We start from the raw sequence: 24,423 nt of genomic DNA, 5'->3' as shown, positions 1-24,423 counted from the left end.
ATGTAGATATGTATAACACGTATACGGTACTCTTTTTGTATTCGTATCTTGAATCAGAAGAGCCAAACTACACGTGCGAAAGCGCGAACTATAATTAATCAAATGAGTACTTATTTTTCGTTGGATATGAAAGGTAATATAATTGATATACATATGATGGGTAAAACAATCGCAAAATTAAGCCCAAATTGGAATTCCTTGTGTAAATTGAAGTTTAAAAACTGTGCTTTTAAACAGTTTTCCTTTTTAAAAATTGAAACAAAACCAGAATGAAGAAGACGTACAGTTTGATTTGTTAAGTCATTCTCCTGAATATTCACGTCACTGTTGTTGATGTAAGCATGTGGAATTGTGGGAGGATATGTATTCTTCCTATTTTACAAAAAAATATTGGAGGAAATACGACATTAAAGAAAAAAAATAATAAAACGTTTTTACTGACAATTTCGCTCACAGACACTTCCGAAATGGAGAAATGGGGCAGCCCCCAATAATATTGCTTTATCTTTTTTAAATCTATATAATTGACTTACAAACGGGCGCCCCCAAACCCTCTCTTAATTACGGTCAAACGCCAGTGGGACTTCTAATCAATTTTATTATATGGAACATCGGCGAGTTTCACGTCTCGGCATCCGATGCAAATATGCAAATCATGGTGATTTTCATTTTAAGATGTCTTTGAATAAGTATAATCGGGTTCAATATATTTGTATAAAGTCTAAAACAATAATATTTGAGTCCTCGTCTGTTGAAAAATGATGATGATTACCTACAGTGCTTCATGAAGTTATGGGTTAACGGAGTGCATGGAACTTTAATGAATATTTGAAGCTAAGTTTGAACACAAATATAGTAGGAAAATAAGTTTAAGGACTTTTTGGTATTAAATTGATGAGACGACGATGCAATAATATAACATATAAGACCTGAACCGTGCACATTTTTTATACGCTGTAAATCGAAGGTTTTTATAAGGGATGGATATGTAGCTCTCTGATCTGTCCCAACAATTTCTCAGAGAGCTTAAGTTCTGCAGCTAACCTTCCTACGTTTTCTTTTTGCTTGGATTTAACCATAGACATAAGAAAGCGACCGCTAACTGGTGACGCCCCCTGGGATGTATAGGAAGCAACGTCCTTTGTATGAACACACTGTTGTTTTAAGGAAAATAGACACACAGGGATTTAGCTATGGCAGCCTTTCAAAGAGATTAATACACTGTGTGGCTTGCATGGTTGAGGTTTATTGAATATTTCGAACAATATTGAAACAGTGAATTTTGAATCATTTATTTTTTCATATTGTTTTTAGATTGAAGCTGATTTATGACAAATAATATTTGAAAACAAAACACAATCTGGACTGGCCTTAGAGAGTTCTCAGACATATATGAGTTAAAAGGAGTAAATATTGCTGGCCTTGGTGACCGGTGGCGAGAGCTTATGTGATCCTCTCACTCAAACGTGCATGTATTTCGGATCTATAGGTTATCCAAACATTACAATGAAATTGTGGTAGCTTTTAAAATTATTTAGCTCTTATCCTTGGACGAATTTGCCTCCAATTTTTTGGCACGCTGCTTTTTTTGGCTATATTTAGCTCTAAAACTTCATTGTTATTTCGGATTTCAAACATTTCGGTTGAGTATCACTGAAGATACATTATTTGTCGAAATGCGCATCTGGTGCAGCAACATTGGTACCGTATAAGTTTTACATTAGCAAAGTTTTGATAAATGACAAACGGAGAAACTACAGGCCCCTGAAGTGTGGATCGCCTGTATAGTGTAGAGATCTGCTGTACTCCTCCTTCTAGAATGGTTATTTTTTTACAGAACCAATTATGTATCCAAAATATATTATTTCCCCACCGATCACCCCCATATTCAGTTTCTATCTTCTGTAAGCTTTTGAGATGAACACATGTGAGAAACTAATATATGTAAAGGTGTGCAACAAATCATATAAACAAATAGGGGGCTACCTGCTTCGAGACCGATTCACGGGGTATAAACCAACTTCATCGAAGGAATTTTTGCGAAGATCTCGTTAGGCTAATGTTGTTCTACCTGATATGTCAGTTATCCAAATCCCATGCCATCTGTTTTATTTGTTGCATTCTGTCAGGGTTTTTTTGTATATGGGAGATATTAATGAAAATGAACTGAGTTATAAATGGAGCCGAGTCGCATTTCACCGTTCCTACGACACAGATATATATAGATATTTACATTATTTTGTTTCCCGTTATTTCGGTACTTGTCTATGCTGTTCAGAAACACGAATTCTGCCTTGTAATCTTGTGCTGGCCTTTCCGATGTAGAATTCGTATCTGCCTCTACAGGTTATAACGTAGATAAGAGTTTTGAATTCAAAAGACGTCTGATTTACATGATTTTAGATTACCACGGGGAAAACACATTCCAGATAAAAACAGTCCCAAGTGCTTAGTGCAGATGGACTCTGGACGATTTTTTTTTTACTAAGAAATCAAATTAATTTTTCATCCAACCGCCATTGTTGTTAAGTCAACACTTCAAAAGCTATTGAATGATATACATTTTCGGGAAATTTCTAGTATACCGGTCCCAAGAAGCACGCGACTGTGCATAAACAGTTATTTCCCTTGCCGTTGCTAAGCGGAATGTAAACACGCTGCCATTTGCATTTTCGCCTTGGATGCTGAGCAATGAAAATTGTCCGATAAAAATAAAAGCCCAACGGCGTTTGAGTATACTAAGCCGGTGCTTGGGGGCGGCAGCCCCCGACAAATCAAATGTAGTTAAAATTGTCTTACCTTACAACATAAAATAATATATAAGCTGATGTTTGCATTAATCAGATCAAGGGGTTGAAGAACTAGTCGTGGTTTGGCAATCAAGGGTTCCGAAGTAAGGTTGGGTACGAGTATCGAAGGGTGATATACAGATTTAATGAGTTCTAGAAATTTAAGGAATGGATCTTGGCAGTCTGTAAGATATTTTTTTTTCGGATGCAATACTGACTAAAATAAGTATCGTACAGAGATTTAACTGTTCCGCTGACCGGTAATGACTTTTTTAATGCACGGAAAGTAGATTCTATAGTATTAGTGTGTGCCCTTGTATCGGGATCTACAAAGTTTATAATTATAGTTGTACAGGAATGTATCTTGGTTTTTATTATTTCAAGCAGAGTTTCTCGTGTTCGATCTACTACTGTTGTAAAAAGGCACCTTTTCGTCTCCCTTTCAATGCCACCAAAAATCCAGACATCGTCAACTTTCTGTCCCTTGTGAAATGTTCTTTTACCAAATTTGGTCAATTTCAAAAAAAAATCTACTCCTACTATTTTTTTCTGAATTCTTCTCTAAAATATGCAGGTGCACACTTCTCTGGAATAATTATACCAATCAACCACAGTTTGACTTACAATTTCAAGTTCGTGTCTCACGAAGCTTTTACTAGCTTTGTATACCCAGAAATATGTTATTAACAAAACTTTTTCCAGCGTTAATTTGTGCTTTTCAAACCAGTTACCAGTTATGATGGAAATTTTGTTGCATTTTTTGTTAGAACATCTCCATACAAATCCGTTGCTTGAATATGACGAATCCTTTCTTAATTCAAATTCCCCGTTGTCACAGCTGCCACAGATTTTGCCGTCCAAATTTATCAAAACAGATAATCCTAGTGAATCAGTTCTCTTACATCAGCAGAAATAGAAAAGAAATTCAGTTTTAGAGACATTTCATCGCAAATCAGCTGTTCAATTTGTTTACACCAACACCAGTGACGTCGTATCATACATATATTCATGAGAATTACGTATACAAAGCGCACGTGACCCTTTTGCTCAACAACGTATTCCATTTATTTTGAAACAAAAAATGCACATCTTCTTGCATTATTTTTCATTTCGGATTTTAAAAACTGATTTAAAAAACAGTTTTTTAAACTTTTTAAAAAAGAATTCGAATTTGGACTTATTTTTGTGATTTTTCCCCGTTTTAGCGATTTTACTGATCGCTAACGCGATCGTATATATATATATATATTAAACCACCTTCGACGGCACACATTTTAGCGCCATATTTTGAGGACCGGTATACTAGAAGTGATCTACATTTTCTCTGAAATTAAAGGAGGTCCCTTTTGCCGGACATGTGCTACATCGTAAATCTTTACAATTTCTTCCAGTGTTAGTAGATTTTCTGAATTTGGATAGACAGAGCATTCTCATTAGGTTATTTGGTTTACAATCTGAATATGACGCTCATCGTCCGTAGTCTCAATGAAATTTTGAAGCAGATGAAGAAATACAAGGCGAACTTTCTAATTTTAAACCCATTAACGGCAAACTTAAACATGCATCTGTTTATTAAATTACATTTAGACAGATGACATGGAGGTGTGTGTTTAAACATAATATAATTTATATATTTTATAGTTAATCTGGTTCAGGATCAAGGCTTTACAGCAAAAGCAACAATGAGTAAGAGTCCTTGGAACATTGTTCTAGAAGCTTCCAATGCTATTGATGGTGATACAGGCGCCAAAAAGCCATGTACCGCTATGAACGTCTCTGGGGGATACGAAAGTGTCTGGTGGAAAGTGTGGCTGCAAAGGACTTTTAACGTTGCCGAATTAAAGATCTATTTTCGACCTGCTAGTAAGGCATTTACTTTGAATGGGATAATTCTTTAGAACACGGAATGCAACATATAAGCTGAAAATAAAAAAAAAAATGAAAAAGAAATGTTTGATACCCACTCCGCAACGATTAAGGTTTTTAATGGTGTGTAAAATTATGTCTATCTTTGTTTTACTTCCTTATTCAGAATTTTAGAGAGTTGTGAAATCAACTTCTTTTAAACTGCCATTTTATTTGAGAAAGCAATGTTAACTGCCTAAAACATGAATTGCTCAATTTCATCATATCTAAAATTATCTGTTTCAGCGATATATCGGTCAACAGGATTTTCAATATACGTTTATGACGATGAGTCCTACAATCCTCCTAGTAATGTATCAGGAAGTCTAGTGTACCAACACGATCCATCTAACGGTTGTCCGTCAAATATCACCACTATAACTGTGAACAGAACAACACAAGGCATCGCTTTTTATAACACTAGACAAAGAGCTCTAACCTCTGCATGTATCGACAAAAGTCCAGACAGAAAGGTGGTAGAGATTTGTGAAGTCGATGTACTGGGTATGTCTTTTTCTTTAAAGAAAATATCAGCTCCTTATATTGATACCCCATTTACATGTATTTTAACGCTCTCCAACGCATACTTTGTAATTACCTGATCATTTCACACATCAAACAAAAAGCATGAAATCGAAGGCTAAAATTTCAAGTACTTTACTTGTAACCTAACTCCAAAGAAACACACGTTGACGGCCTTTGAGCAGTGAGGGTTCTTTGCTACACCAACTGTAACACGGGACATCCGTTTTGAAAGTCATTTCCGAGGACCCGTGAAATTCACAACTGATGACGAGCGTTTGGCGATGGAACTGCCACTACCTGTTTTTAACAAAGTTCCGTTCTAAAATTATTTTTAAGCATTTTAAAACAATATCTCCTTTCTGTCATCTTTTAATAATAACTATAGTAACTTAGTATTATTTCTGAAGCTGACTGTGTTATCAATCATGACAGTTTAACCAGTATTTATTCTCAGTTAGATTGCACTTGAAAGTTATATTAGATTTACATATTAAATCAAAATAAAGTTACAAAATTCATGTTCTGCGGGCTTTGCCCCCCGACCCCATCAGGGCGAACGGGGACCGAAAGACGACCAACATACCTCTTGTCTCTCTGATATTTCCCACGCCTCTTTAAATTGAAATCCTAATTTGCTATCTTCACCTTTCATCAGATTGTCCTTGTAAAAACTTCGATTGATTGACTGTATAATTTGGGAATGCTTAAACATTTTAAGTTATAAAAAGGTCAGTAGTTTATTTCTGTTGGTTGAATCTTTCTTCTCAATGCACCGAGTGCAATCCATGATGTTTATGTTCCTGCTCATTCTTTCTCCTCCATACCATTAATTGATTGATTGTATCTTGCTTAACGTCTCGCTCGAGAAATTTTCAAGGGTTTGACGAAGGAACTGTCACTACCTGTTTTAACGACTTAGGCCTGTCACGGCCAGGTTTCGAACTCCGGCCTTCCGCATGCAGGGCGAACGCTCTAACCTCTAGACCACCGCGGCGGTGTAAAAACTTCAAATAAAGTCGTCAATTCATAATATTCATTTAATAATGGATACAAATCAAAATTATTGATTACAGTAATAGCGTCATGTTTCTATATTTCAATATTTTAAGAAGCTTTTATTCAGAACTTGTATTCATGTCATCCGTAAGGAAATATTTATGAAAATCAAATGATTTCCTATTTCCCTGTGCGCACTTTCTAACACAACCGCAGATAGGCCTACAGTGGCAGATCAAGGAATTGATGTTGGGGGCACTTTATGAGGCAGGGTGTCCAGAATTTTGCAGATTTTATAGGGCTTGAAATATGTATCCTATTTAGTCATTTGTATTATTTCCCATCATATTATGTAACGTGAAATTGATAAAATTACCCAAATTTTAAGGTGTGTTTTTTTTTTAAATAAGTTCTCCCAATAAAGTAGTTCAGGAAATCAGGGAGTAGAAGAATTAAATGCTTCTTTTATCGTTTAGTACATTTTTCTATACAAGATACCACGATTGTCCTTAGATGTGAAAATTTGCTGTGCCACCCCTCTCTTCCTCCCCCATTACATCCACCACTGACCAATATTCAACCTAAGTTACATATCATTGCACTCTTTATTGTTAGGTTGTGATGCAACACGATATAGTCAAGGTTGTTCTCATGAATGTGACAGAAGATGTCTCAACCAACACTGTGATGCCTATAATGGTAAATGCATATATGGTTGCAGTGAGCCGCATCGTTCTGGACCGTATTGTGCAGGTATTGTTCAAAAAGGTTGATTCAGAATGGATTTCATGGTACGTTATTGACATCATTGATGGACAGTTGTCAACAGGCGTTCATGCGGTAACGTAACTCGTGGAATGGTTTACGGCTACCACAACCACCGCGAGGCAAACAATATGATGTCAATTCGCGAATTCTATGGTCGTTAATAAGATGTAGTTTGCCAGTATAACCCATCTTTGGGCCAAATGCTGTTTGACATGTTTCATATCAATTCTAAGGCCGTTCTTGGCACACTGATTTTGATTACGGACAACTCCGTTTACCTGATCAGGATATAGGCCTCACGGATTGTGACCGGTCGACAGAGAATGCTTACTCCTCCTAAACACCTGAATCCACCTCTTGTATATCCAATGATCCGTGTTTGTCCAACTCTCTATTTTGTATTCCTGTATGGAGTTATGATATTGATCACTGTTCTTTTTCTTCACCTTTCATGAAAAGCAATTCACCATAGAACAATTTATCGAATATAGAAACGTCATGGAATTCTCGGCAGAAAAGATACAAAGGTTTACAATTTAAACCCAATCATCGGCGTTACAGAGCAAAGTCTATATTTACTATTAAACCAATATAAGATTGGAATATTCTACTGTTCTACATCAACGTTTACCACTACACCTTTTTTATTTTACATTTTGTTACAGATTGCAAAGACGGATACTATGGAGTAAACTGTACACAGGAATGTGGTCATTGCACAGATATACACGACTGTGATACGACAACAGGTGTCTGCTTAAAGGGATGTCTGCCGCACTGGAATGGATCGACATGTGATGGTTAGTGTTGAAAGTAATGTACAGGGAAAAGGTCCGTGAAATAAAATTTATGACAAATGTAGACTACTGCGTATTTTGGTAGGACAAAAAGCTTTTTAAAAAAATAGGTAGTTATCTTAATTATAGTGCTTTAATTTGACAATTTTACTGATATAAAATGTTAGAACATTTCGGTTGAGCATCACTGAAGAGACATTATTTGTCGAAATGCGCATCTGGTGCATCAAATTTGTTACCGTATAAGGTTTACAATACGATCGTATACCATACTGTCATTTAATTTCATTTAATTATGTTTTATTGTTTTATTCTAGTTCTATTATTGTGAAGCACATTGGGATAATTTGTTTTACATAAAGTACTATCTAAATATTATCATTATCATTGTTTTTATCGTTATTATTATTAATAATGATGATAAAAACAATGATAATGATAATATTATTAATAATATGATTTCAAGATATCGATCTTGCAGAATCATAGACCATGGATTGATTCAATTAAGGGATAAAGAATGAGATTCATTTAAAAGTTCTATCATATCAGTCTGATATATCCCAAACTACATTGAAAACTTAAACACTTGAATGTTTCTGATTGATCCGATACTTATGCAAACAAGTGATGTATATCATTGATAGAATGTTCTTACTTTCGTCTGAAAATTTATAATGTTTACGATGAAGGTTTATTAAAATGTCTTTCGATTGTAGTATGTCATTTATATATTCGTTTGTAGTTTGTGCTGGTGGATATTATGGGGAAAACTGTTCATTGCATTGTGGTCACTGTGAGGATAACAAACCCTGTGATCAGCATGGACACTGTCCGGTTAAATGTACCACCGCTGGACATTGGATGTATCCAAAATGTCAAGGTGAATACATGTTATCCCAGAGTTTGTGGTTTGATATGATTTATATCCAACAAGAAGTATGGTCACTACCCTAAAGAGATTGAAGAGGAAGATTATAAAACTTTATAATAAAAGTATACTACAACTGTCCTAACGTGACTAAATATGCCCGAAAGAATAATTTATAAGGGGCATTTCACATTTTGTATTACTGAAGACGAGAAAGTGAAGGTTTTCAACATTATCCATGTTTCAAAATTATGAATACAACACACAGGATAAACATAATTCCTCTAATCTCAACACCTATCACTGAGCATGATGTAATAAGAAGTTTATACACATGTTCAGGAAAATTTATGCACCAGTCGCAAAAAAAAAATCCAAATAAAATCATATCCGGAGACAGATAATGGACATAATTAGTCCATCATACAGACGATGAAGTGTGCTAATACACTAAAACTGTTCCGTTCCCACACCAAACCGTTCCTTTGAAATCGTTCAGTGTTCCGTTTCACCGTTTCAAGACCAAACCATTCCGTTCTCATCTAAAACCGTTACTTAAAGCGTTTGTTTCTTCAAACCGTACATTCCTGCATGGCCATTCAGAGTTCACCTAGCATTATCGAATCATTGTAGATGAACATGGCGCTCGGTCGGGAGCGAAAAAGACGAAATAGATCTATTGATGAAAAGAACATAAAAGATGTGCCGTAAGCGATTTTTATTCCGGGTATTTCTTTAGTATAGTAAACGGACTGTACTAACGGACTGTACCCCTACACTGGTACTAGTAAAAAGTTTAACCAGGGTATTCCTGAACTATGGTCAACACATCGGAATGAAAGCACAAGTAAAGGAGTTTATAATCCATTTATGATATAGGGTTAATTTATTTTGTAATTGATAAAAATAACAATTTACTTAGACAAATAAGTGTAAAGTAGTATTGAAATTGAAATAACAAAAATGGAATATCCAAAGTTTTAAGTATCCATTAACTGACTAAATTAAAAAAGAAGGACTCAATAGTGCAAGGTGAAGATAACGAACAGTGATCAATCTCATAACATAATATGAGAAAAAATATGTAAGGAAATGTAAGGAACTGTGACGGAGTCAAAAATGAAAAAAAAAAATCTAGATATGCCCTTACTGAGCCTCAATAATACTGAACATTTTAAAAAATAGAAAGGGAAATAGCTACATCTTAACCTGTCAAGACTATAATTTATATAAAGTGTGATTGACTCTGAAAAATATTTACACTACAAATATAAAACTTCCTACTACTGTCCACTAAACCTAGAACCAGGACTTACTAGGGAGAATTAATAAACTTCAAAATATGCTAATAGCATATCAAAATAATGTTGAATACTCTTAACTTTGAGGTTTTTGGCAGTTCCAAACACCTACCCATGCTTATTTTATGTTTGAACTATTCAGAGCTTTAAAACCTTCAGGTTTATTTGCTCAGAATAAAAGAATAAAGTACTAACCACGAGGTAAATTCCTAACCAAGTTAGTGAAATTGATCAAACATTCTTGTATACCTTGGGTTATTTCCACTACCTTAACTCTATTCAATAACTTAAACCAATCAAAACCAAACAAACTATGCTGGTTTATCCAATCGCGAAATAGATAGCTTATTCACATATCCAAACATGAAAAGTACTCAAATGCAAGGTGAAGATAACGAACAGTGATCAATCTCATAATTCCTACAAGCAATACAAAATAGATAGTTGGGCAAACACGGACCCCTGGACACACCAGAGGTGGGATCAGGTGCCTAGGAGGAGTAAGCATCCCCTGTTGACCGGTCACACCCGCCGTGAGCCCCATATCCTGATCAGGTAAACGGAGTTATCCGCAGTCAAAATCAGTGTGCCAAAGAAACTAATTTTACAAATCATGGCTTTGAATTAAATTCAACTCTACATAATAAAAACATCAAATCCGCAAAAAAGCATATGCTTACTGTAAGTGCATTTAACTCTTCAATTGTTAAAAATTCCATGTTTTGCCGAATTTTTTGCAAAACAAAGATGAATAATTCACTGAACATATAATGTTTATGGAATCCCTGCTAAAATTTGTTTCCAAGGGGATTCTAATAATGTTTTCAAATATATTGTCAGATGAATACATTGAAAGATTGCTTTATAGGGTACCCTGCTCAACGCGTACAATTTTCAATATCGGCCGATCTGAACGAAATTTGGCACATGTATGATGGAGTAGATAAGGATGGGAAATATAACTATGAAGTTGCAGATTCCAAATTCTACAAACGCCTCAAACTTTTGTATTGGGGAACCCCTGTATTTCACGTATCGACAGCTGTCTCGCTTCCCCAAGTTGATCGTTGCTAGACTTTATAAGGAACAGGATAATATGGTTTAGCGAAATTTTGCATCTTGAACAAAATTAAACGAAACATGATCTTCCTCAGTATAACATAATAACTGTTCTTAAGGATGGAGTCTTGTCAAATTCATTGTTATTAAAAAGTTTTCATTTTTTTCACAGAATCTGAATTAAGATACACTTAATTCAAAAACATGAAGAAACCATGAGGTCATCAGCTTTAATTTTGCGTCAAAGTGAACGGAAGTTCACTTTCTAAAAATAGCATTTCTTTGGATAAAATTGCAAAATTGAACCATACCTTACACAAGTGTTCATAGACAAAATACTTGATGTTGATTTTCAAATATCTAAATAGTATGAATATACAGTACGATATGCCAATTGTATATTTTAGGAAAAATATTGATATATACCTTTAACTTGTTCATATAAATTCGAATTTCCTATGTCTAATTTCAAAATATACTTTTTTTGAGCCAAAAACATAAAATTATATAATAACCATATAATTACAAATTCCTATAATTTTGCCTAATGATTGGCAATTCCTTATAGTTTTTCTGCAAGAAAAAATGTACGTCATCACACATTTAAGAAAGGTGAATATAACAAACAGGTGAGATCAGGTGCCTAGGAGGAGTAAGCATCCCCTGTCGACCGGTCACACCCGCCGTGAGCCTTCTATCCTGCTCAGGTTCACGGCGTTGTCCGTAGTCAAAATCAGTGTGCCAAGAAAATGAGCTTTTATTGAAATTGTACATTCTTTTAAAGTGACTATATTTATAATATCAAAATTTATCAGTGTTATAAGCAAATTAGCAGTCATCATTTGTTATGATGCTTTGAAAAATATGATTTTTTTGTAAAGAAAAAAAAGTAACGATCATTTGCTAGCTGCTTTCGTGAACTAGACTTTTCAAGCAATCTAATCCGAATTTTCTCTATATTTTTTTCTTAAAACTAAAATGCAGTTCTTTTTAAACTCATTTATAATTATAACGTAACTGATGCATTTTAATGGTAAAAAACACTTTGTTTTGAAATTCAATCATTTTCATTTAATAGGATAATTCGATTTGGTACATTTATATCAAAATTCAGAGAACAGTATCACAGCCGTGTGCATCGATACTGATGCAGTTTGCACATCATTTCTTGCAGTGATCTCTCTCTCTCTCTCTCTCTCTCTCTCTCTCTCTCTCTCTCTCTCTCTCTCATAAATAGAATTTGTTAAATTGAGTAGGGTATACAATAATCATTCATATTGTTGACATTCATGCATTGCTATTGTAAATGCATATTTACTTTAGTTTGGAATTTTGAAACAAACTTAAGCATCTATTCCTGCTGAAATTTTCAAAGAATTGAGTTCATTATTTTTGCTAAACATATTCTCATCAACATCTTTGATTCCTATAATTTATGAGGTTTTTGTTGTAATAAGTATTATTGGAAAGATAAATAGGTCCTGAAGCATACCACTACACCGCTTGCTCAGAATGGTACGAAACGATTCTTGCACGGAACGGTGAACAGTTTGCACGAAATGCTGAACGACCTGCACGGAACGGTGAACGGTTTGCACGAAACGCTTTGCACGAAACGCTGGCAATTTAATAGGCGTGACTTGTATGCTTTTTGAACTGTATGCACAAAACAGTAGGCGTGGCCTGCACGCTTTTAGTTTTTTCGGTATTATTTGGTTCATCCTTGGGTTAGTTTAAACAAGTAATAGTTTCAATAGAATGACAGTATTCTAGATATCAAAAAAGGCTGAGAAAGAAATGATAATGATTCATTTTAAAATGATTGCTCATGTACGATGCGGTATATTTCAGCTTTACTTATTAGATCATTGCCTTATGAACACGTTGGAATAAAAGCAATTAATTTTTCTTTTATTTCGGAAATCAAAGAAAAATATACAGAATCGTACCATCACGAAATATTGATTAATCACATTTTATTGATTCATTGCTATATTAGATTCATTGAAACTGAATATGAAATGATCGCGTCTGTTTCGCTATTTTTGTACATTCATTCTAAGTGTTGTTAAAATACGTTTACATTTTTTTATATTCCAGACCTCTTTCGAAAGAATGATGTTAAATAGACCTATAAATTTTATATGCATGTGTACGTGTATGAAAATAGATTAAATAATTTCAAAAAACGTCACATCAGGATAGGTTGAAACATTTTTGGACGGGGAGAGGGCTGTGAACGGTCTGCACGAAACGATAGGCATGGCCTGCACGCTTCGATTTTGTTGGCATTATTTGTTTCATCCTGGGGTTAGTTTAAACATGGAATAGTTTAATAACTTATAAACACATTATAATAAACGGAAATGATTTTTTTTTACTTTGGAAATAAAGGAAAAAGATGCATAGACAGTATTGTCATGGAATACTGATTATTCAACTTTATTTGTTGCTCTATTAAATTCATTGAAAAGAGTTGCGTCTGTTACGCTATTTTTGTATATTCAATCTGAGTGTGATTTTTATATCCCATGTTTTTTTTCAAAGACATATGTAGGATACACCTTTACATTTTCACATACAGGTACATAACAACAGATAAAATGATTTTAAAAAGATCGTCACGTATTAAAGACTTGAGCATATTTTTTTTGGGGGGGGGGGGGGTGATGGGGGATGGGGTTGTATCTAGACATCATATTAGTCAGTCAATAAAATCCTGTTACCTTGCATAAGAAGGGAAAATAAGATACAATCAAGCATATAAATGAATAAATAACACAAATAATGACTACATGTAACTACGGTAATGATCAACATATATGCGAGCGGATCTAACATCCAATATTAATCAGATTTCTGAATTTGCCTCAATTTTAACCTTATAGAAAACTGCATTCATTTTTGAGCGAATCTAACATCTTTCGCTATCTTCACCTTGCATCCAATTTCAATTAGATTGTTGCATTTGCCTCACTTTTAAACCTATAGAAAACTGCATTTATTTTTGAGAGAAAAAAGATATGAACACCTCTTTTGTCATATTTCATTTGCCTCCGCCGATTTTCACATCTTCTGCACGAATGTTAATTTCAAATATCCGGATTAGCTCAAGTTGATCACCTTTATTGTGGTAACAAAAACACGTTGGAATATGCATTCAAGATATACACAGGTCAGTCTTTCCATTATGCGGACATTTCCGATAAACAACTTTGATGACTATATATTTTTTTTTATTTGAAGAGAGAAATTTACCATACAAGTGTAACACATAAATTAATACTATATACAAAAAAAAACTACAGAAGGCAAAGATATACAAGTCCCTGCAGTTGTTAAAAACTACCAAGGGTGATAAAATGGTATCGGATTTTGCTCTGCCTGATGGTTTTATAATAAATTGGGTTTCCCCCTGATTATTTCCAGATGTTCACCGTTGAAAGCCCGTCTTAGAGATAGTTTGAAATGCTCAAATTCCAAACAATGTTTACCTGTCCTACATTCCATTCGGAAATTACTTGCACGGTCTTTACGTTTCTGTGGGCGTAGTTTGAACGATCTGCACGTTTCTATGGACGTGGCTTGATCATACACGGAACGAGTCTTGCACGGAACGCTGAACGGTCTCCAACCAACGCTGAACGGTTTGCACGGAACGGTGAACGGTTTGCACGGAACGCTGAGTGGTCCGCACGGAACGGTGAACGGTTTGCACGAAACGAAACGAAACACTTTGGAGGTGTAGTAGCACGCTTCAGGGTCTGTAGCAAGAACACTTTTCTTCACCACACACGGCAGCTAACTGTGTAATAGGAGAATCGCTAGCTGGAAAACGAATTAATACTAACATATAATACATGTTTTCATTTAAGAACTTCTTTTTTCAACTGATCAAGCAATTTAAATATTGGACAGGTAGTAAAAAGTAACAAACCTAATCCTGTTGATTCCAAGTCAAAGAATACAAATGGGGTGTTGGAGGAAAATGTTGCTTGCTGGAGTGCTGTTTGACAATTGGTTCTGGTATCATTGTCATACCAGTCTCATCAAATGCAATATCACACTTGAGACTTTCGCCATCTCTCGTCTCCATCACAACTGTTGATTGCTACCTAAAATTTTGATAGTCATCATTATTTAGCTTTAATGAAATGTGATGAGAAGTCTATATTCTTAATAAAAGAAATGTATCAACGTTTTTTTTTTAGTTTGGAAATTAACTTTTCTGCCAGTTATCCACTGTGAATCTATCTAGTGAAAAATACAGTTCAATAATTTAAACATGCATAGAATATCTTCATTTTTTTTTGGCAATTTGTAATCAAACATTAGATACTTATGAGCATGAAAGTTGAAGATAAAGAACAGTGGATAATATCATACCTAATATAAGGAATACAAAATATATAGTTGGGTAAACACGGACCCCTGGACATACCAGGGGTGGGACAGGTGCCTAGGAAGAGTAAGCATTACCTGTCGACCGGTCACTCCCACCGTGAGCCCTATATCCCGATCAGGTAAACGACGTTATCCGTAGTCAAAATTGGTGTACCGTACATGGAACTCCTAAAGCACACTTTTCTCAATAATGTGATATCTCCTGACTTACTAGAGTAATTAGCATACAACTTGTTAGTTTATGTATATATATATATATATATATATATATATATATATATATATATATATATTAAAGCACTGAAAAGGCCACGACACTGTTGGTTATTTAAAACTCAAATTTTCGACACAACCCGCGTCTTTATCAAGAGACATAAATTACATAAACAAATAACACACAAAAACGACAAGTATCGATAAACTACATTGGTGAGAAGAGTGATACACTATTGTACTGAGTGATAAAAATGGTGGTGGTTACGTTGTAAAGCGTGTTTACTGACTATGGTTTAGAGAGTTTGTACCATGGTCGGGGTCGGGATGAAAATAAAATTATTCTTGAAAAATTACAGAAATCAGAAAAAATTAGAGGGAAATCTTACAAAACAATGTGATTATGGAATAAAATGGTGGGAAGATAATGATATGGAGTGATTAAGTTCAAAACAATATTAGGTAGTCCGTACCATTGATGATTCGGATATGGTGAACAGCGAAAAATAATGATTGCCAGAAGAACACGATTAAACAACAAACAAAGTCAATCAAAGGACACTGATCTAGCATTAAAATCAACAATCGAATAGGTGAATGGGAGAGAAGTCTAAGGAAAAAGATTCAATAATATTTTTATTTTTCAAGGTAATATATTTTTCAAGGTCAGACAAATTGAAGCCGCATTCTAGAAATTCTGATATCCCAACATAAAGAGCTATGCGAATCCGAATTTATGTTGATTTAGAATAATGTTTTACCATAGTTTAGAGGTCTTAAGATGATATATTAATAAAATACTAGTCTTCAAGGTCAATACATTTTTTCCTTTATTATCATCCCCCCTTTTTTTTATTTTAAAATTTTAAAAATGAGAGGGAGAGAGAGAGAGCGAGAGAGAAAGAGCTATAAAACTTCATAATTGTAATGATTTCTTACGATGTTCTAACATAATTAGGAAGTATTGAAGGTCAAACAACAATCGCAATCCTGGGAATCCTCGCTATGGCTAAACAGGGAACTCAAGGTTAAATAAAGGAACTCAAGGTCAGAGCCTTGAAACCGGGGAAACGAATTGTATTTATATTAATCAAACAAAATAAGATATCTTATCGGGTGAATTTTGGCGATTAGGCTATGGAAACTGATTTTAACTAAGGATTTATCCTGGATTCATGCGCGTGAAATCATTCAAATTATTCATTCCACCTGGACGGAATGATTTCAAACGGTGCATCCAGGATTTTTCCGTGCTCTTTCTCTCTGCATCGGTCCATAATGGGTTATGATCAATAACAACCACTTGCATGTCTTGCCAAATGTGACCTTCTTTGTTGAAATGTTCCCCTACGGGTTCGGTCACGCGTTTGGTTTTGATGGTTGATCGGTGGTTGTTGGTCCTAAGTCTGATGTTTGTAGTTTCCCCAACATATTGTTGTCCACATTGTTTACAATTGATGAGGTATATGCAGTTGTTGGTTTTACAGGAGAGTTGACCCAATATTTTATACGTTTTGCCTGTAGTGAAGCTTTGGAACGTTTCTGAATTATGGCTAAATTTGCAAAGCAAACACCGCTTGTCAGAGCAAGTTGAAAAGCCTCCATTGGGTAGGGGGTTGTCTAATCTGGCCCTTACCACCAAATCCTTGATATTCCTGGGTCGTCTGAAGGACACCATTGGTGGCTCACCAAATTCTCTTGCCAATCTAGGATTATCCAAGAGTTTCGGGAATATGTATATCAATCTAATCTAAATATTTTATTGATGACATGTTTTATCTAAAACTATTGACCTGTCAGCAAGGTATTCCTTAATCTGGAAAATGTCCATTTTCATCATTCGGGTTCTGTTATTTTCGTGCGAAAAACAGTAGCTAGAGTTGAACCATATTATTATTGAACTGCCTATGGTCGAAACCGGAAAAGGTGTTTCTCTGCATATACAGTCTACCAAACAGCAACCTATGCTTACATAATGGTTAACCAAATATGCGCACAGAAGTTACGGAAGCAAGCTCGGCATGTACAATTAAATTTCGGAAGTCAACTAGACATTTGCTATGGCCTAATAACATCCAGGTAATAAACAAAAGATAATTTATTAAAAGTGCTGCAAAAATAAAAACAAAACAAATGAAGGCACATATTCAGTGCAACGACACAACTGAAAAATGCTACATACAGTCAAACTTTTTAACAATCTAGTTTTTGAAGCCATTTTGTTCATGCTTAGTCCAGTATCTTGCATACACGAAGAAACAAAAAGTCAACATGCATGATCAAGGAAATTATGTGGTTTTTCTATTCAACAGAGTGTGACATTGGATTTTATGGAGAAAATTGTACTCAGAAATGTGGACACTGTGTGGATAAAAGTGATTGTAATAAAGCATCAGGCGTATGCAGGGACGGGTGTCAGTGGCATTGGAATGGTTCTAGATGCGATGGTAAGTGTATAACTATGTAAAAATATTGAATTGCTGAATTAGAAATAGCACCCTATTGTTTTCATCTCAACAGAGATTTCCTGACTTCAGATCATTTCATTGCGAAGCTGCATGTATCGCCCGTAATTCATCGTGTCAGCTAAATACTCAAAGTACAAAATGCACTCCTGAGAAACTTACAGTATGTATCAAAATAAGTTCGCAGTAGCCTTGTTATTTATTTCCCATACATTTGCATAATTAACATTATTATACTTTCATGTAAAATAGTCTAACCTGATTGGTCGAGAAGCATTTGAAAAAAGCATATTGTTACCCTCTGAGAACAGAAAACACGCGCCCCAGGATGATAATATCTAGTAACGGGTAACAGTACTTGACAACTGGTGATATTATTAAAAAATATCACATGCGTCAAATTTATGCGCGTACGGTTCGCCGTATATTGCTAGACGACGTCGTTTCAGCGTTTGCAATAAACGCGAGTACTCGCATCGAAATACGAAAAATCGCATGACAGTGATTGATCAAATGTCAACAGACGTACGTTTTTCTGCTTTCCAGTTTACATAACATTCAGTATAATAAAACAAATATTGGGTTTCATTTATTCACAATATGCAGAGACTCCAATGTGTTATGGAATATGTCTTCATTTTGATACTCCTCTATTAATCAGCAATGAACTTGTCGATATAGTGCCCAGCGCGGTGCCGATTGAAGAATGCAAAAGAAAAAAAAAGTTTATATGAATATATAATTTTCTATAATCTATTGTACTTCTTACGAGGTAAAAAATGAATTATAAAAAGCATATTTTCAATAATTTCAGCAATGCCACAGTTTAATCATGAAATGTATATATTCATGAAAGGCGAAGATAACGAACAGTGATCAATCTCATAACTCTTATAAGCCATACAAAACAGATAGTTGAGCATATGAGAACATACCATAGGATCTAACTAGATTTCAACAAAATATTCCTTGATTGTCGCAAATTTTAACAGAAATTACACAAAAAACACGCAACGAATGTAAATATAGAATAAGTAATTATCTTTGGTGTATGATATATTATTAATACTTGATAACATTCCGGATGCACATCTAAATTTAAACATTCTACTAAAATTATACTTACATTCTTAGTCAATTTACTGTGTTCATGTACGCATTCAGTCATTTCTACAACGGTCCTATTGATATCTAATCTGATCGCTTTGATCCAATGGTTAGGAGGAACATGGGGCTAATCTGTTTTTAACTTCTCATTCGAAAGACCAGTGACTCTCACAGATAAATTGTATAAGCTGCATGCAGCTCTTCGGCTTTTTCGGGGGTTGGGGGTAGATATTTTTAAAATAAAAGTCACGTTGTTAAAGATAGTCAGTTTTCTTTAGGAAATATAATATGAGTACTTGGTTTGTCCTTTTAAGTCCTCTCACTGTTTTAAAGCTGTGGGCTTTGTAAACAAATGGAAGATGTGTTCATTGCAAAGATTACCTCCTGAACATATGAATATCTTGTTGAGAGAAATTTAACGAGGTACATTCATAATAAAAGGAAAGGGCTGCGTTTACATAATAATAAGTTGATGTAATATATTCACATAAAGCATCAAACCTACGATGTTCAAGTTTATAAGTTAACCCAAATAAGCTTCCCTGAATATATATGAAATTTAAACGACTAGGTAATTAATATATTGCCGATCTTCCTTTAATTATATGTTACAAAGCAAAGTATGTTACAGCTTGATGATTGTTGATACTACCTTAAGTAAAGTTATATGCTTTTAGGAAATAAGTTGATGTCACAGGGATTTCAAAAGTTTCTCTATCAGTCAGCATTTTGCAAATTCTTTGGCTTTGGTCAAATAAGAATTATTACCCGTCGTAGGCAATTGTTGTGTTTAGGAATCCGTGTTTGTTCTATTCTAAATGTGCATTTTTATAGTAATTATGAGATTGACTCCGTTGTTTTCTTCACATTTTCCCGTTTATGTGTATCTTTTGTTTTCCAGTTTGTGCCGACGGATACTATGGCGACAGTTGTTCATTGCGTTGTGGACGCTGTAAAGATAACAAGCCTTGTGATCAGACTGGACACTGTCCTGTAAACTGCACCAAAGTTGGACATTGGCAATATCCAAAATGTCAAGGTGACATATTAAACACTCGCAAGTATCTACATTGTACAAAAATATCTTCTGAGAATAGATGCCTTGACGATTACAGTGGCTGTTAGGATGTCCGGAAATGCGAGCCGAAGTCTAAATTGATACGATTCATTATGAAAATCATATTTGCATTGTCTTACGCAGTGTAAGTTAAAACAAAGTTCATGAATTTGACAGGTAAATCATTTACGCATAAGGTTTCCTTGTCGAACGATGAATGTCGAATTTCAAAGAAATGGCGAAATCAAACGTATGAACACCACGGGGTTCCTCGGAGTAAATATTCTAACCATCGTTGATAATTACTTGCCTAACATCTGCGTCAAAATGCCACAATTGTTATTCCTTTAATGGTTATTGTCTCTCTCTCTAGAAAATCCAAGTCAAATGTAAACATTGAAGCTTCACTACTGAAATCGAAATAGGGTTTTCGTTTCTTGTATCTTATGATTGCATTTTCCCCACAACATTCTTTCTTTACAATGTAAGATTGTGTGGATGGATTTTATGGATCCGAATGCAACAAGACATGTGGGCATTGTATGGACAATACACAGTGCAATAAAACAACTGGTCATTGTGTTAGTGGATGTAGAGGAAACTGGATGGAACCGAAATGTCAAGGTTAGGAGAATATATATATATATATATATATATATATATATATATATATATATATATATATATATTGATATATATATATATATATATATATATATATATATATATATATATATATATATTGATATATATTGATATATTGAATATTAGTATTATTGGTATTCATCATCATTACCATGATCTTTATTGTATTTTTGAAAAGGTTGTGTGGACTACTTTTATGACGAAGTTTGTTCAAGTAAGTGCGGAAGCTGTGCAAATAATGCAAGCTGTAACAAGATGAATGGGATATGTGATGATGGTTGCAGTGGGAATTTTCAATTGCCACTGTGTCATAGTAGGTACTAATGTTATCGAAAATGTACTCACGTTATGTATATTGAAACAAATACAATAAGTTTTAGTTTAGTGGAGAGCATATATGCAAGGTAATGTTATCTGTTTGCAGAACAAATCATCATTTATGAAATTACTACCCTATCTACTTCAAATTATACGATTGATAACCGTACTGATATCGAGAAAAAATATGAAATAAAGTAAATAAACTTACAGATCCGTCCAAAAAAACACCGCATTTTCATAAAAAAAAATATTTCTAGAAAACAGCAGAGTAATACATAACCCCTTCCTATAACCTTCATTTGTGCTTTGTAATTGTACATATTTGCAGTTTGTTTACTTGTTGATTGATTCCAAAATTGAATTTCGATGGCGACATTTCACTTCACATGCAAGTTGAAAAAGGAAACAAAATGATTGATTGCAAATATAGTAATCATTTCCTCGTTTTTTATGAAATGGGGCAATGTAAAATGTGTTTTAGATTTGTAAAGTTGATTATATCTAGTCTCCAATAAAATCGGTCTATCTACCGGAAAATTCCCCTTGTAATGTGATACCACAGCATAATGTTCCTGGAAGAACTCCACATATTTGCATTTAATTGTGTACAAAAAATAAAGAAAATGTGCCTTTCTCTGATTGTCATCATTTTCGCCATGACAAAATATCTTGAATGATTTTCACTAAAAACATACATATAGTATGCAAAGGGAGTTTATTCTGCATCAAAAACGCAATCCTTGTTAAGGACTTTATAAACAACTTGAAAATGTGCACATTGCAAGGATTTTAATTCTCAACAATTTTCTGATTTTATTTGAAGTTTGAACGTGTTGTTAAACCTTAAACAATTTTCAAGAAAATATTTTTCGTATAGAATCTTAATTTGTCTATCTAACTTCTGTCACAGTTTTAAGTTAGGTAGGATCTTTTCTTCCTGCGATGCAAAAGAAAGTATCTTAATAAACGTTGATATCGGAGTTAGAAGGAGTCCGCAGTAAGAGACGACATAAGAGACGACAAATTAGGGTGGTCCTTCGGATGAAACCGAAGTCTCAAAAGGGACATTAAATAACACACACAGAGAGAGAGAGAGAGAGAGAGAGAGAGAGAGAGAGAGAGAGAGAGAGAGAGAGAGAGTGTGTGTGTGTGTTACCAAGACATTCACAAGATGTTGCATATATTAACAGAGAGAAAATTTAAGAAAGGCTTATTAACCTAGGTAAAGTTCTACAACTCCTGGCTGAAGAATACATCCTATATGATATTGTGACGATCATATCATGTGCCATTTCCAATATTTTTGTTTTTAGAATGTATTGAGTTTTATGCACAGTTTCTTGGATTTTCTTATTCAAATACCTAACTTGGTGCATGTTATGCTAGCAGATTTTATGTATTTCTAGAATGTGTTGGTAATTTTTACGGCCCACATTGTAATTTAACGTGTGGACACTGTAAGGGAAATGGAACGTGTGACAAAGGGACCGGGAAATGCACTAGAGGATGTCAGTCCTCGTATTCTGGAGATTTATGCCAAAGTTTTCGTTAATATATGTGAACGTTTCTTACATTGTTTCTTACATTATTTCTTTACTTTTAGTGTATTGTTCATGCATGTCAATATAAATGAGAAACAATATATCTTAGGTATGTCATGCTATTATTGAAAACAACAAGATAACCGTTAATATGATATATATATATATATATATATATATATATATATATATATAGAGAGAGAGAGAGAGAGAGAGAGAGAGAGAGAGAGAGAGAGATAGAGAGAGATATTTCAAAAAGTTTGGGTGAACATCACTGAAGAGACACCATTTGTCGAAATGTGCATCAGGTGCATCAAAATTGGTACCGTATAAGTTATATATATATATATATATATATATATATATATATATATAGTCCAACTATATTACCTGTCTTATTAAATAATTCTAGGTGGTTCTATCAATATCCCGTTTTATTAGTCAACTTCCGCAACTTATAGAAACACATAACTATCAGATTGATGTACATGGCATGTATTTGTTTTTGTTGTTGTTGTTGTTGCATAAAATCAGTGTTAACGGTCGTTTATTTGATGTGACAAAAATTCAAAACATACGGTAAATGAAATACCCTGCACTCTGCCGTATTCTGTATTTTTCCGTCTCTGTCTCTATGTGTGTGAGGCTGTGTTTTATACGTGCGTTGCAGCTCTCTGCTACCACCCAACATGAGTTAAATATAATAATTCATCTTAGTGGTTGTTTGGTTGAACGCTTAGTAACTGGAAAGTAGAGAAGTAGCGAATTTTAGCTCCGCTCGTGCGATGGTCACGTAAAACCTAAAATAAAATAAAGAAAGTGATATGATAAGTTTGAGTGTATTCGGCGTATGAACAGCTTTCTACACCAAGACAGGCTACTGGCAAACAACTTAATGTTACAGGGATTTCAACAGTCTCGATTAAAGTCAACATTTTACAAATTCGATGGTTGTTTTAACGATCTATTTTGCCAGTAAACATTTCATCGAGTCAAATGCTATTTGACATGTTTCATACCAAATGTTAAGCCGTTCTTTACACATTGCTTTGGTTACCAATTACTCCGTATATCTGATCAAGATACAGGGATCACCTTGGGCGTAACTGATCGACAAGGAATGTTTACTCCTCCTAGGTAACAACTGATCCCACCTCTGGTAAGCCCATGGGCCCGTGTCTGCCCGACTCCTAATGTTATACTCATTATAGGGATTATGTGAGTGGTCACTATTCGATATCTTCACTTTTCATGCTCCTTCGCCATTCGCCATATAAAGGATACTTTTGGATATGGGGGTGTTGGGGCAGGAATTTGCGCGATGCAGAACCCCTAATGTTCCTTCCCTGAGCGCGATGCATAGTCCAGGATTTGTTGTACTTAAATTTTCAGCTGACGTCGCCCCAATGCAGAATCATTGAACACACGTAAACAATGATGATATCTATCAAAATAATTTGCTAAGAACATTGTGACAAAAATCTTTCAATTAAACGGGTATTAAAATATATCTAGCCATTGTTGATATATGTATGCATTACTGGTGTCCATTTTTAGCTGTAGAACATAACTCCGACATCGGTGTTGTTGCTGGAGGAATCGCGAGTGGATTGTTATTTTTGGCAGTCGGAGTGGCTATTTTGATGATCACAAGGTAAT

At 34.6% G+C, this 24,423-nt stretch overlaps 1 protein-coding gene across 1 annotated transcript; it reads left to right on the top strand.

The window, feature by feature from the left end:
* Nucleotides 1-4,435: 4,435 nt before the first annotated feature.
* Nucleotides 4,436-24,422, top strand: LOC125660802 (multiple epidermal growth factor-like domains protein 6). The gene is made up of 11 exons (XM_056147736.1): nt 4,436-4,652; nt 4,941-5,198; nt 6,831-6,968; nt 7,649-7,783; nt 8,526-8,663; nt 17,941-18,075; nt 20,102-20,239; nt 20,747-20,881; nt 21,081-21,215; nt 22,630-22,731; nt 24,322-24,422. The coding sequence occupies exons 1-11, from the start codon at nt 4,472-4,474 to the stop codon at nt 24,420-24,422; spliced, it is 1,596 nt and encodes a 531-aa protein (XP_056003711.1). The 5' UTR covers nt 4,436-4,471.
* The last annotated feature ends 1 nt before the right edge of the window (nt 24,423 follows it).

The sequence above is a fragment of the Ostrea edulis genome, chromosome 8 (genome assembly GCF_947568905.1).
Source record: "Ostrea edulis chromosome 8, xbOstEdul1.1, whole genome shotgun sequence".
In the NCBI taxonomy this organism is placed as follows: Eukaryota; Metazoa; Mollusca; class Bivalvia; order Ostreida; family Ostreidae; genus Ostrea; species Ostrea edulis.
Note: the sequence above shows the minus strand (reverse complement) of the source record. Positions and strands in the feature narration are given on the sequence as shown.

Coding starts and splice junctions, on each gene's coding strand:
- LOC125660802 (XM_056147736.1), top strand. CDS start 4,472: ATGAGTAAGAGTCCTTGGAACATTGTTCTAGAAGCTTCCAATGCTATT. Junction 7,784..8,525: donor GAATGGATCGACATGTGATG/GTTAGTGTTGAA, acceptor ATTCGTTTGTAG/TTTGTGCTGGTGGATATTAT. Junction 22,732..24,321: donor CGGGAAATGCACTAGAGGAT/GTCAGTCCTCGT, acceptor GTCCATTTTTAG/CTGTAGAACATAACTCCGAC.